The sequence below is a fragment of the Colletotrichum gloeosporioides genome, assembly GCF_011800055.1.
Source record: "Colletotrichum gloeosporioides strain Lc1 chromosome Unknown consensus_36, whole genome shotgun sequence".
Taxonomy (NCBI): Eukaryota; Fungi; Ascomycota; class Sordariomycetes; order Glomerellales; family Glomerellaceae; genus Colletotrichum; species Colletotrichum gloeosporioides.
This window is the reverse complement of record NW_025544681.1, coordinates 47,275-60,424: the sequence shown is the minus strand read 5'-3', so window position 1 is coordinate 60,424 and position 13,150 is coordinate 47,275. Positions and strand designations below refer to the sequence as shown.

Sequence of the window (13,150 nt, the reverse complement as noted above, 5' to 3'; positions counted from 1 at the left end):
AAAGACGTGTGATTGATGTGCCAGTCTATCTATGGCCAAACTCCAGAACGATTTCCGTCCTTCATGTCAAAACCATGCCCTTCTCAAAAACCAAGTCCTGTGATAAAACGAAGTCCTCCCTGGAAGCCAAGCGCAGTCCCAAGCCATGAAAGTCGTATCCTTTGTAAAGCCATCTATCCATACGGCCATTGCCAATCCAAAATGAACGTCCACTAGAACCTCTCAGGTGGGGAAAGATACCAAATGATGTAGTCCTTCTTGTCATGCTCGTCGTTGGTGACGTCGCACTGAGCATCATCGATGGCCTCGACATGTCCAGCCTCGTACTCGTACCTGATGGCAAGGTTGATGGCCTTGGCCAGATCGGCACTGCCAACAGACATGTCGCTGTTGTTGTAGGTCTTTGGGTAGAGACCAATAGCGCAAGTGCCAGACTTGGCGAGGAAGACGTTGTGGCTGGCGTCAAGGACAGACTTGGGGATGGCGAAGTAGCCAGGCTTGGAGCCAGCCCAGTCGTGAATGACCATGCAATCGTTGGCGTCTGCAAGCTTTGGGAGGTCCCAGGGGTTACCAGCCAGGGGCTTCCGGGCCTCGTCAATCAAACAGTGGGTGGTGCTGTTCTCCTGATTGACGTAGATGGTATGCTTGGCAGTGTCTGAGGTGATAGGAGGCTTGGAGCCAAGAGCGTCGTTGATGATGATGGGGACAGCGGTGCCGTTGGCTGAGAGGAAGGGCTCGCAGCGGGTGTGGTTGGCAAGATTGATGTCGTTGCAGACAGCACCGTCCTGAGCCGACAGCTTGTAGGGGGCGGCGTGAACACCATCAGTGCCGGTGAAGGCCAGGATGGTGGCTGCGAGGACAGAGTTCATCTTAATCTGCATTGTTGTGTTGTGAGTGAAAATGATTGAATGTGAAGATATTGATGTTTGGGAGTGAAGGTAATGAGGAATCTTGTGTGAATGGATAAGCTGTTTGTGAAAGATAGAGTTGTTTGTGGTGAAAAGGGTTTGAGGGGTGAGCAGGAGGTGAGAGGCGCTATTGTCTTCTGAGGGATGAGGTCTAGCAGTCCGGGCTAAGCGAGGAGCTAATGAGTGCGGGCAGTAGAAGATGAAATCTTTCAAGAGAAGGAGCGAATGATGGTGATGAGTGAAGGTGCTCCTGCCCCTGAAAGCTGGTGAGTTGAGGGAAGGTGTGTGGTCTCCTTCTGGAGGAGTTAGCATTTGAGCCCCACCCAAACAGACTACACTACCTTAGTGTACCGTTTCTGATAAGAAAGTGGTTTACTGTAAGGCTTTGATGAGAGTCCAGTTAGATGAAGTCAGGAGCTGATGTGAAAGAGTTCACTCTCTTCTGTACTGTTAGCATGAGCATCGTTAAAGCCAGCACCCTCCTCAGAGCCATTGCAGAAAGGTTTGGTATACGAACAAGATGCACATAATACCTAAGATATCCTGATAACTCATAATAGTTTCCAACTTGATGTGCCTTGAAACAGATTAAGATATGCTGAAGCTGTAGGAGGATGACGGAATATCACAAGGCAATAGATATATCTCAGGAATCGGTCTGATTTTCGCTCATTAATAAGTGATATCTACCTATTTCAAAGTGCTCAGTCATCTACAATCTAGACGGAGCAGACGACACGGGGGATCTTCGCAAACTAAGCCTGCCCATTGCGCTCTAAACAAACAAGGTCAATCTTTAGGTCTACTGTAGGACTATCGCGGCACGTTAGGCAGCGGCCTAGGTCCAGCAATCTGTCTCGGTCCGACGATCTGTCTTCTTCCAGCTCCAATTCCCTGGCTGCCCTTGTTCTGGTTGTCACCGCCGGTGTATCCAGCCCACTGGCTCACGTCCCAGCGGCCACCGATGCCACCACCGATGCCATCAACGCCGTTGCCGGTCGGCACAGCCTTAGCAGTCTCCTGCTGTGCCTCCTCCCACTCACGCTGACGCTGGCGCTCCATCTCCATCTCGCGCTCAAGTAGTGACTTGGATGCCCAGCCACCAGCCTTAGTGTTAGTCTGGCTCTGCGCGCGTCGGCGGTCCTCGGCATCCTGCTCGGCGGTAGCGCTCAACTCGCGGGAGTAGGTCTGTCTCGCAGGGGGCTGAACGGGTGCCGCGTTGTTGGCGAGGAACCTGTCAGTTCGGCTTGGCGGAGGTTGCTGCGCGGCCTTATAGGCGGCGGGGTCCGGAAGGGGCCGGCCACCGGTGGTGTGGGCCACGACCTTCTGCGGCGGCGGGGATGCCACAGCTCTGGGGTCAGGCAGGGGTCTGGGCGATCTTGGAGGTGGGGCAGGAGGCTCGTCATCCTGTAGGGATTCCTGATGCTGCGTCCATGATGTCTGAAGAACCTCACGCTCGTTCTTAGACCAGGAATCTTGTCGGCTAGGCGTTCCGTCGGATGGCCGGCTCCTAGACCTCAGCCGCGCCTTAGGATCGTTGGTGACAGCCAACGTCCTGCCTGTTCGCCCCTGACGCTCAAGCTCGTACTGCCTCTCACGTTCTCTGGCCTTCTCCAGCTCAGCCTCCAGCTCGGCGATTCTATCTGCGCCAGTCTTTTGCGGCTGAACCTTCTGCTCGGCCTGGTACTGGCTCAGGAATTGCCCCCGGAGTCTAGCGTCACTGCGGCTTCTAGTGCGGGTGCGCTCTTCAACCAGGCGTTGCTCGGCCTCCTCCTCTTCCTTGCGTCGCTTTTCTTCCGTGAGCTTCCACATGCGCTCTTCCTCCTCCCACTGTCTTCTCTCCTCGTCCGCTCGTCGTTGCTTTTCTTCCACGAGACGTTGGATCTCTCTCTCCTCTTGCTCACGTGCCTGTCGTTCCTCGTCGTCCAGCTTCTGGCGCCTGAGATCTTCCATCTGCTGGCGTTGGCGTTCCTCCTCGGCCTCCTTCTGCTTGCGCTTCTTCTCCCTCTCTGCCAAGCTGGGTACGGTGGGACCAGCACTAGTGATCTGTCTCCGGCTTCCAAACGAGATTCCGAGGTTGCCCTGACTAGCGCCTCCCATGTAGCCGTACTGAGCAATATTCCAGGCCGGAGATGTGGCGCCCTCATGCTCCTTCTTGCTCCAGCTGGTAGTCGGAGATGTCGGCTTTGTCGGGCTCCATCGACCGGATCCCGAGTCACCGGTCTTGGAGCTTGTCAGATTGGGTCGAGGGGAGCCGAATCCGGAGGCATTGGACAGTCCGCGAGATCGGGTCGGCGAAGGCGTTCCTCGTCCAGTGCCCTGAGGGCTCATCACACCTCGGGTCTTGCCGCCAATCGGTGTCGGAAATCTGGCCGGGTTCGCGGTGTGGGCAGCTCGGCTGAACGCTCCGAGGCATTGCAGCACTTGGGCCGGGTCTTTCTGTTCGAACAAGTCGACTGTAAGGAATACATCGTGCTCTTGGAGGTTCAGAGGCGGTTGCTTGCAAGCGCGGAGGAAGTGTGAGATATTCTCCATCTGGACGAAGGGCATCGCGGACTTCTTGAATTTGACCCCGGGTGGAGGCACCGCGAGGTTGATGAGTCTGAGAGTCACATGTCAGTTGGTGCACCGCTGGAAAAAGCATATTTTGACCTACTTGCACAACGCCACGCCATCCTTGAGGCTCTCGAGCAGGTCACCGCTGGGTAGTCTCTCGCCGAGAACGCTCTCAATCCAAGAGCTGACCTCCTTCGCCGCGGCGGGCGTGTACCTCTCTAGGCGCAACTTGCGCAAATCCTTGTCTAATGACGTTACTGAAGCCATACTGTTTCGTTATATTCGCAAGTCGTGAGGACGGAATGCTGGTAAACAGGATCGATTCGTTGTTTAATGCTTTAAGCGCTTCGCACTCGGGTTCGTAGGTGCGTTTCAGTGACGCGGCGGTTAGGCGCTGACGTCGGCGAGGCCCCGGGGATGACGGAGCTGGTACAAGATGCTGGAATCCTCTGCTCCGCGCGCGGGCGCGAGTTTGTCTCAGGGTGTTTTATAGACGCAGGTCGATGCAGTGTTCGGGATTAAAGGGAATGGGGAGAGGAAGAGGAGGGCCGACGAAAGGGCGATCGAAATGACTTGCGGGGAGAGGTGAACAATCAATATGTCGGGTGGCAGGGGAAGAATGATTGGGAAACACTGAAAGGCCCGACGAAGACCGCACTTGTGCCTTGTTGGTGGGGAAGATTTAATTGTTTATGCATCTCTACAGCCAGGCGGGAACCTGGATAAAGGTGACAGCGCCTGGGGTCCGACGTGCCCGCCGCGGCCTTGCGGAGTGACGTGTGCGGTGGTGGCTGGTGGGGTCAATGTAACTCTGAAGCGCATTGGGCAACTGCTGTTGGCTCGTTGCAGAAACATAAAAATATGTGGCTGAGGATATGGCGGCCCAATCATGGTTCAGCCAATAGAGCCTCGGCCGCTTTTCCCTGTGGCGGTGCAAATTATCTGAGCTTGACCTCATTACTTTTCCCAAACACCCAGCAACTTCGAGATATTGAAGCCATGGGATCCTGAGCGACGAACTTTCTGTTTCCGTCTTCCCCAACCTCGCAGAATAACGCCCAAATGTCTTCAACACGGATCTCGCCAATACTGGAGGCCTGGTATAAGTGGAAGTCGCTCAGACTACCATGGCGCAAGCGCTTCCTCATCGGTCCGTCCCCCCTCACCTCAACCATGGTTCTTCTATAAGAGGCACCGCTTCCTTGGAAACCTTCCATACTAACCCGCTCGGTTCCAGGCCGTGACCTGCAGGGCTACACGTACTGGGAGTTCCGCGAACAACGAGGCGACGGACCCGGCCGCTTCCGCCGCATCGTCCACTACCCCCGATCGACATACCTGTCCGATGTGAAGGTGTCCCCGTTATGGCACCAATGGCTACGACACACACGTGAGCACCCGCCTTCGCTCGAAGAACAGTCGAGAGAGATCGTTAGGCAGGAGAGGATGAAGCTGCTGGCGGCGCAGGCGGACGCGCGGTGGGAGGCAAAGCCTAGAGTAATGGACGCCCCAGGACAGGCAACAGGTCAACCGTTACCTGCCTTGAATACAGCACAACATCAACCTATTGCACCGGAGCTGGAGTCGGCAAATGCGACAACGACCGAAACGACCGAGTCGATCCCGACACAATCAACGCCAAAGACCAGCGCAGCGAAGAAGAAATACGGACACGATCCATGGGAGCAAGCCAAGGGTCCCGGGGAGGCGTGGCAGCCACAGGCGTGGGTGCCGCCGGCGGGGAAGAAATAGAATGGCATAAACGACGGCAATTCATCTGTATTACTAAAAGACGGGCCCATCTCCGCACATGTATCAATACTTCGATATGCAACCGTCCCACAGCCAAATTTCTCTGTCGAGACGCTTCCAAGCCAAACGAGGTTAAGGTGATCTCGGTTTCCAAGTCTCATCTCCGCTGATATTCCAAACGCCAAAAACGCCATCCCAGGTTGCCCCACGACCCGAACCCAAGCGCCACGCCGGACTTGACAGACCTACTAAGAGGGAACGCCGACAATTAATCAGTCTCTTCCTTCTTGGTGTCCCTGTCGACGGCGTTCCTCAGCCTCTCCTCCTGCCTCCTCCAATGGCTGCCCTCCTCGTAGTCCTTGCTTATCCTCAGCGCGCTCCTAAGCCTCTCGCTCTCCTTGATTTTAGCATCCGCCATCTCGTGTACCTGATGACTCTTGAAGTGCTTCCGCACCGGACCGCCGCCGCGTGAGTTCTTCTGCTTCTCGAGATCGGCAAGGAGCTTCTGGCGCAGCTCGTCGCATCGGGTCTCAATTTCTTCTTCCTCAAGACTGGAGTCGCAAAGAGTGGTTAGCTACATCTGCGCAAGATAAAGAGAGGGGAGAGATAAGCTCACCCTTCGTCCTCGAGGGTATCCCGGAGGTCTAGGACCTTGACCTCAACCTCGCGCTTGCGATCGTGCTCGAGAATCTCCTTATCGGGCTGTCGTTGCTTGTGACGGAGCGAATCGGCGTCTTTCGGAGGGTACGGCGCGCCATAGTCGCGCGGGCGCATGTGCGCGAGGTTGCGCTGGACGTAGCCAGAAGTGCCGCTGCCGCGAGGCGTTGAGAGGCCGACGTTGTCAGACATGGCGTGTAGATATGGTGTAACGAAATTCTGGGCTGCGAGGCTCAGTTTGTGGTGGTTCGGGTATCGTGATAATAACTGCACGTTTCGCTAGATGTGTGTGTCGATCGGTGGTATCGGAGAAAATCAAGGTTGGGCGTCTTTCTGTACGGAGTACGCGCTGTCGGAGCTGGGGGCTGAGAGGAGAGACGTCACTACAACCTCTGGACCCTTGGCGGTACGAAAGTTCAGTTGGGAGCTGCCGTTCCCGAAGGCGGTGAATAGGGACGATAGAGGCGGCGGGGCCGTGGTGGCAGAAAAAAAGATGTGACGGTGGGATGGTGGGGTACTTTCTGCTTTGGGCGATGGGAAGACTCACTAAACGATTAAGACTCATCGATGTAAGTGAAAATCCGAGCACCTTCAATGCTGTTTTCTGACTAGAGGTAGATCTGACTGGGATTTTTCACATAAAACAGTCCCAAAATCTCCGGAAACTTCATAAACGAATACCAATCTTTGCAGCCGACAAAGTTATCGAGAATGCCGTCCCTCGAAGGTCTTACAGAGGGGCAACCGACCCTGGACGCGATTACCAACGCAAGCCAGGAGGCCGAAGAACTCATCTTTCCCCCAGTCACCAAGGAACACATCCTCAACTGTGCCTACGACGCCTGGTTTCCCAAATACCGCACTGTCTCAATTCGCTCCCGTATCATCAAGCTCTCCCCAGACTTCGTCCAGTACATCCGTGACGACGGCATCATTCTCGCTGACGATGATGATGCCGCCCAGCCAGACTCAAATGAGGAAGAGGAAGAATGGGCGCCTTCATCAAACACATCCGGCGCCCCTCGGAGAAACCAGCATCTCGACGAGGACTCCGACTCCGACTCGGAGCCAGAGGCAGACTCGCGCCCGCCAAACGAGCGCTTTCCGGAGATTCACCAGGAGATCAAGGACCGCATCAAGGAGCTCGGCGGCTCCGTGGCTCCCAAGCTGAACTGGTCCGCCCCCAAGGATGCGGCCTGGATCTCGCCGCACCAGAACACGCTCAAGTGCACCACGCCCAACGATATCTACCTCCTTCTCAAGAGCTCGAGCTTTGTGAGCCACGACCTGGAGCACGCCTTCGACGACACCGTCGCTTCCTCCGCGAACCGCCCCTTCCAGCCCGTTCTCGTCCTCCGCCCCTTCTTCGCGCCGAACCCGGCCCTGGAGTTCCGCTGCTTCGTCAAGCACCGCGCACTCATCGGACTTTGCCAGCGCGACTGGAACCACTACCCCTTCCTCGACGGCCTGCGCTCTGCCCTGGTGTCCAAAATCGAGGACTTCTTCGAGGACCGGCTGCGTTTCACTTTCCCGGACGGCTCCTTTGTGTTTGACGTGTACGTGCCGGGTGACAGCGATTCGTACGATGAGCTGGGCAAGGTGCGGCTGATCGACATCAACCCGTGGGCGCCGCGGACGGACAGCCTGCTTTTCACGTGGGGTGAGCTGCTCGAGTTCAAGGTGCCGAAGCCGATATTGGGCTCCGTGGTGACTGAGGAAGCTTTCGAGGTGAGGATTCCCATGTCCGGGAATAGGGGCGACTGGAGCGAGGGTAGCGCAGCGGAGGAGACGACGGACGACGAGGACGCGGATGAGGTCGTTCCCGAGCTGAGGATTGTGGAGAAGGATAACCCCGCGGCCTTCAACTTCAGTACGCCACAGTACTCGGCGCATAAGCTTCCCAAGGAGGTTGTTGACGCCAGTATGGCGGGAGAGGGCGGTTTGAGGGAGTTCGCGCAGAGGTGGAAGGAGATGACCGAGGCAGAGGGTGGCGGGGATGTATGGGAGAATGCTCCATAAGTTGGGTCAATGAGAACATAGGATAGCGACGTACCTGGGATTCGTTAAACAAGACTGATGATCCAAGACCACCCGACAATCCATTCTTAACCAATGTTTCGGCACGCGTAGGGCAGGCAAATCTGAGGCAAGTTTGGATCACAAGTCCAAGACCCTCAAGAACATGAGCAGCTTGATTCAAACAGGGTTCAAGTCAGGCTTTCCGAGCTGTTGATTTCCGCGCCAGAACGCCTGCCTGTCCTCCACGGGAGCCCTCGAAGCGGTATGCGCGGCCTATGTAAGGAGAAGTTCTAGAGGCAGCTGTCGGAGGCAGACGTGTTCCTATCGACCACAATGACCTAGCGAGTCACCCTTTGGCCACTTATATCATCTGTAAAGACTCTTCGTAGGGTTCGAATACGTCGGACCCGAGCTTTTGCCAGATTTTTCTTTTGTGTTTCCCTTTTCTCTTCTGTCGCCCGTCTTCTTCTGCCTCGAGATGGTGTGACGTCCTCTATGGCCAGCACCTTTCTTCCTGTGTAAAAAAAAACTGTCAAGTGTTTTCTGATCGATTTGAAAGTGAGATGGAGCATGTGCGCGGTCTTGTTCTTCTGCATTTCAGAAGAACGATATGTATGCAGGCCTTACAGTCTATAACGTCACAGCCCGACTCTCGCTCACTTCATTCAGGACAAGGCAAAGGCTGTTCGTCATAAGGCGTTAGAACAACTAATTGCCTCCACTAACTCCCTCTGAGGCGTGCGGAAGTTAGCGCTGCTGAGGACATGCAAGAAGTTGAGTCGACTGCTTAATACGCACGCACATATGAAAACGTGACTGGCTGGGTTTGCGCGACACAAACTAAAGCTCGCCCTCAGCCATCTCACACTCCATAAAAGAAAAAGGGAAAAAACAGCTGAGGAAAGGAAAAGGTTTTTATTTCTATTGTCATATAGCGGAACAGAATTATAAGAACGGGAGAAAAAAAAACATAGATAAAAAAGCTCAGACTCGTGAGAGTCCTACGAAAAACCGATGGTTTTTACGACACGGCCAATATGGCCAACTCGAACTCGTGGAGTTCTTTTTTTTTCATGTTCAAGATGAACCGCTTGACCATGAAGGTCGGAGTGCGCGCACACTCTGAGGCAAGATGCCCCGACAACTCGTCGCAGAAGCGGCCTTCTTAAAGGTGAGAGCCCGCCTTCCTGCCTACCCAGCAGAAGTACCTATCAACATGCGTTCACCCACTTACCACCAAATACAGCACGGGCAGAGAGGAGGCACGAAAAAAACAATCATATTTGTATATACGCAAGATGAAGGACATATACAAAGGCGCAAAGGGGCACACTCGCTGGCCCAAATCCGAGGCCCCTTTCGACGTGGTCCAGTGACATTCTCGTTAGGGTATCATATCATCAGATACAAAACATTACCATTTACACATCCAACACATGGGTCCGTCATCCAAGTAGCAGCAGCAGCAGTCGCTGAGGCCAAAGCAGACAAGAATACGCAGCACCATCCGAGACAGAGTAAGCACTCTACATGACCACACAGCAAGCCTTCTCCAGCTTCTTGAGGATCTTGACGACGATGTCGTCGTCCTGGTCCTGTTGCTGTTGGCCGCCGTGATGCTGTTGCTGGCCGCCGTGGGGCTTGCCTCCATGGGGTTTGCCTCCGTGTTGCTGTTGGCCACCACCATGGTGCTGCTGACCACCACCAACCTGCGGAGGCGGCGGCATAGTAGCGTCATTGCCCTGGAGGTTGATGTAGATTCTACCCGCATTCTCCTCCGTCGAGTACTTCAGCCCGAGCTCCCGGCACAGCGCCTCGATGCGCGGCTTGAGCTTCTGCACATGTCCCGTCGAGTGGTTGCCCTTGCCGACGATGGCGTGCAGGTGTTCCTGCCCCCGGTCGCGGTCGGCGCGGATGCGCTGTTCAAGCATACGCTCCGCCTCCTCGACGAACTGGCCGTGCAAGTCGATGCAGCTGCCCGTCACGCGGCCGGCGGCGTTGTTCTCGCGGAAGATATACTCGGACGCCTGGCGGTTGTAGTCCTCCATCTTCTGGGCGTGGCGCTTGCCCTCGTTCGAGAGCTCTTTGGCGGCGGCGCCATCGCCAGACTGGTAGGCCTGCTGAGACTGTGTGTTGCAAAAAGAGTCAGACAAGACGTTGGGGTGATCGTCGAGGGGCGTGGGGGTTAACGTACGCGCTCAAAACACTGGTTACGCTTGTTGGCTTCCTCACGGGCGAGGTCGCGGAGGCGGTCGTACTCCCGCTCCACATCGTCGTCGTCGTTGTCGGCGTGGTGAAACGCTGTTGGAAGATCGGCCTTGTCAGCACGGAGGAACCACTCGTACGATACGCAGGAAGCATCGGCGGGTGGTTGTTTCCCGCGTTCCCTGTGGCGGTCGCGGTTCAAGCCATAGCTTCAGGGGTAGGAGAAACGCGAAACGGGCGGGGATGCTTACCGCGACCGCCCAAGCGGTTCATGGGAATGGAAGACATATTGGCGTGGTTTGCTCAATTGAATTGAGTGTGCCCGGATGAAGCAAAACCTGACGTCAAACGACAGAAAGATGATGCAGTCGGGAGAGGGCAGTGCCAAGTCTGGTCGAGACGCGGACGCAGAGGCGGTCAAGACGGCGCTAAACAAGCTTGTTTTTCGCGGGCCTCGGCCGCACAATTATGGAGACAACATCCGGCATTGGTCCTAATGCTGACCCGGCCGGATGCCGCCCCGGACCCGCAACACTGATAATTGTTCAGCTATTGCCGTGGAAGGTCATGTCCTTGTCTCCGTCTCCGTTGTCCTTGCGGACAGAGCCTTTCCGGCGTGGATCCGGGGCAGAATTCCCACCATGCTGACAGTGCGATCTTCAGGGGCAGCAGCCGTGCGTTGCAATGGTTCAAAGACTCAAAGGCTCTCAGTGGCTGATTGAGGCGGCAAGCTAGTGTTTGTAAGATACATCAGCGGCCGCTTGGTTCAGTGCGTTTTTCCAGCCATAAATGCTTGTACATGGCAAACCTGCGCAGAGAAGATTGCCCTGAAACAAGCCAGACCCAGCGACTGGTCTGGATGGCGGTCGTGGCTGAGGTCGGCACGTCGTTTCACAGCTCCCCGGGTCCATGATGTTCTAGCCGTCCGAAACAAAACTCGAACATCCACGGCGGGCATGAATACCCGCAAAAGTGAGGGCAAATGGGTGGCGTATCATGGGTTTTCCCATCACTAAAGACATATCGTGTGTGTGATGTGCCAAACCGTCGTTACACAAGAGACAGGCTCAGGGGTAGAATGCTTCTGTGGGTCTTCCAGAACATCTCCTCTTTGGACTTCTCCGACCTCCAGCGCTTCCAATTGCAGGACCAAGGCACCCATCATCCGAACTGGCCGATCAATTTGGATTTCCAGATGGAATGGCAATTTGAGAGACGCAATATGAGATCTTGGGAACAACAGCAGATGATCGTAAGAGTTCTCAAACCTAGTTGAGATACGGTGCAACGTACCTGCAGCGCAGCATCTGCTAGAGCCGGATCCTAAATCCTGCGCTGTTCTGTAAAAGGTATCTTAGTTCTCCCTTGTGCCTGCGCAATATGCAAGAGAGAGCGCGCAGACTTCTCCATCTGCCAGGTCCGCATCTGAATACCGCCTCTGCCATTCGTCCGCTCGCAGAGTGCGAACCGGGGGGCAGGCAAAGAAGACGACGACATCGGATGGGGTTCGGCCTCGGGAAACGAAAGAAGCCTCCACAATTCCGGGCCCTCTTCAATTAAAGGAGCCTTCTCGTGATCCCGCGTGGAACGATTTTGCAACTCCACAGTTTTGCCTCTTCAGGCATTCGTTGCCAATGAGGCCCTGACCACTGCCAATTCTCGGCCTGGGTCCGCGTCGCATCGCGAAAAGGAGCTCGCTATGCCATGTGGCCTCCCTGTACCGACGCGGGAATAGTTGCTGGTAGTAGTCTCCGTCCGCCTGCCCGCAAAGATCTAGTGACAACGCGAAATTACCTTATTTCGGATCTGAAATGTGTCCGTTGCTGGCCAACTTCTTCTTTCGACGCTGTTGAGACCACCCTTTTGGGAGGCGCTCTTAATTGTAGCCTTGGTGTAACGGCTGCCAATCTTGGTTGAAAGAGATATTTTGCGTCGCCTTGCCCTCTAATAAGTAAGGATACATGGCCTTGAAAGACCAGACCTGGTATCCCAGTGTGATTCGCAGCTCTGAGACAGCGGACGGGACAGGCAGGGGATCCGGATTGCGACAAGTGATGGATTGAAACAAGGGCAACCCATCGCATTGAATTTCGAACCCACACGTCTTTTTGCCGGGGACGACGAGAAGAAGCAAGTTGCAACAGTCCCATCGGTGTAGGATCTTAGGGGCGCATTCTCGATGACGCCTCGTTGTTAACCCCCAGGATTTCGTCCAAAATTTGGTGTTGATCGACGACATCAAACAGGTTGGGAAAACACAGACTAGGAACCGAATGCGGCACCCCGAGATCATTGTCCGATCAGCACTCCAAAGGGGCGTTGTGCCCCTTTCTTTGGCAGAACATCAGACTGTGTCCGTGGTGCAGATGAGATTCGCAACGGCTTCTGGGCTGTGTGAACTGCAGTTGCAGACAGGGGATCGTGCTAGTGATTCTTGCCCTTGCATGGTTAACTTGCACCAGCTAACGCTCTATGGCTTGGTGTTGCAAGGCAGCTAGAATGGTGGGGTCTGACCGCCCCAAAATCCCATCTCGAGATTCTGATTGACTGGCGGCGGATTAAGAAATCTTTCTTCAAGATGTCAACGCGCCTCGTTGACGTGCAAGACATATGTCGCAGTGGCGATATATGTGCACCGTGTCTTCTCAGATGGTCCGCGACCGTGACAACTGAAATCACCAGAGGTAGCCAGGAACCACTGCCCGGAGAAGCCGCAGACTGTCGGCCGTTTCTGGAAGTTTGTATGCATGTTTGTTGCAAGATGACCGGTCGTGCATTCGGACACTTGAGACCGGTGCGTCCCAGAGCATCGGAGCGCCCAGCTTGTACATTTTCCATCTTGAACCGATTTGGTCGTCGTCTGTACAAAGACGTCCTAGCATGCGGCTAAGGCGGTGGTTAGCTAGTCTTGTGGCGTAATTATTGGCTGGCTGCGATGATTGCCCAGCTGCTGCCATTCCTACGATCCAGGCTAAAGAGGCGTCCTGGCGACCAATCAATCATCCCTCTTCGAGTCAGGATGATCGATGTCTCTCTTTGAGAGCATCGACTTG

General features: G+C 55.1%; 6 protein-coding genes across 6 annotated transcripts; 2 read left to right on the top strand and 4 right to left on the bottom strand.

The window, feature by feature from the left end:
- Positions 1-212: 212 nt before the first annotated feature.
- GCG54_00005941 (uncharacterized protein) lies at positions 213-881 on the bottom strand (the record flags this gene model as incomplete). The annotated part of the gene is made up of 1 exon (XM_045405956.1): positions 213-881. One exon carries the CDS (start codon positions 879-881, stop codon positions 213-215), a length of 669 nt encoding a protein of 222 aa, XP_045265339.1.
- An 840-nt stretch (positions 882-1,721) lies between these two features.
- Positions 1,722-3,731, bottom strand: GCG54_00005940 (uncharacterized protein; the record flags this gene model as incomplete). The annotated part of the gene is made up of 2 exons (XM_045405955.1): positions 1,722-3,510; positions 3,565-3,731. The coding sequence occupies 2 exons, from the start codon at positions 3,729-3,731 to the stop codon at positions 1,722-1,724; spliced, it is 1,956 nt and encodes a 651-aa protein (XP_045265338.1).
- Positions 3,732-4,526: 795 nt separating this feature from the next.
- GCG54_00005939 (NADH-ubiquinone oxidoreductase assembly factor N7BML) lies at positions 4,527-5,216 on the top strand (the record flags this gene model as incomplete). The annotated part of the gene is made up of 2 exons (XM_045405954.1): positions 4,527-4,614; positions 4,702-5,216. 2 exons carry the CDS (start codon positions 4,527-4,529, stop codon positions 5,214-5,216), a joined length of 603 nt encoding a protein of 200 aa, XP_045265337.1.
- Positions 5,217-5,484: 268 nt separating this feature from the next.
- On the bottom strand, positions 5,485-6,065 carry GCG54_00005938 (Pre-mRNA-splicing factor CWC21; the record flags this gene model as incomplete). The annotated part of the gene is made up of 2 exons (XM_045405953.1): positions 5,485-5,767; positions 5,833-6,065. 2 exons carry the CDS (start codon positions 6,063-6,065, stop codon positions 5,485-5,487), a joined length of 516 nt encoding a protein of 171 aa, XP_045265336.1.
- Positions 6,066-6,584: 519 nt separating this feature from the next.
- Positions 6,585-7,892, top strand: GCG54_00005937 (Cell division cycle protein; the record flags this gene model as incomplete). Its single annotated transcript, XM_045405952.1, has 1 exon — positions 6,585-7,892. The coding sequence occupies one exon, from the start codon at positions 6,585-6,587 to the stop codon at positions 7,890-7,892; it is 1,308 nt and encodes a 435-aa protein (XP_045265335.1).
- A 1,526-nt stretch (positions 7,893-9,418) lies between these two features.
- Positions 9,419-10,385, bottom strand: GCG54_00005936 (Smr domain-containing protein C11H11.03c; the record flags this gene model as incomplete). Its single annotated transcript, XM_045405951.1, has 3 exons — positions 9,419-10,012; positions 10,087-10,279; positions 10,333-10,385. 3 exons carry the CDS (start codon positions 10,383-10,385, stop codon positions 9,419-9,421), a joined length of 840 nt encoding a protein of 279 aa, XP_045265334.1.
- Between the last annotated feature and the right edge of the window lie 2,765 nt (positions 10,386-13,150).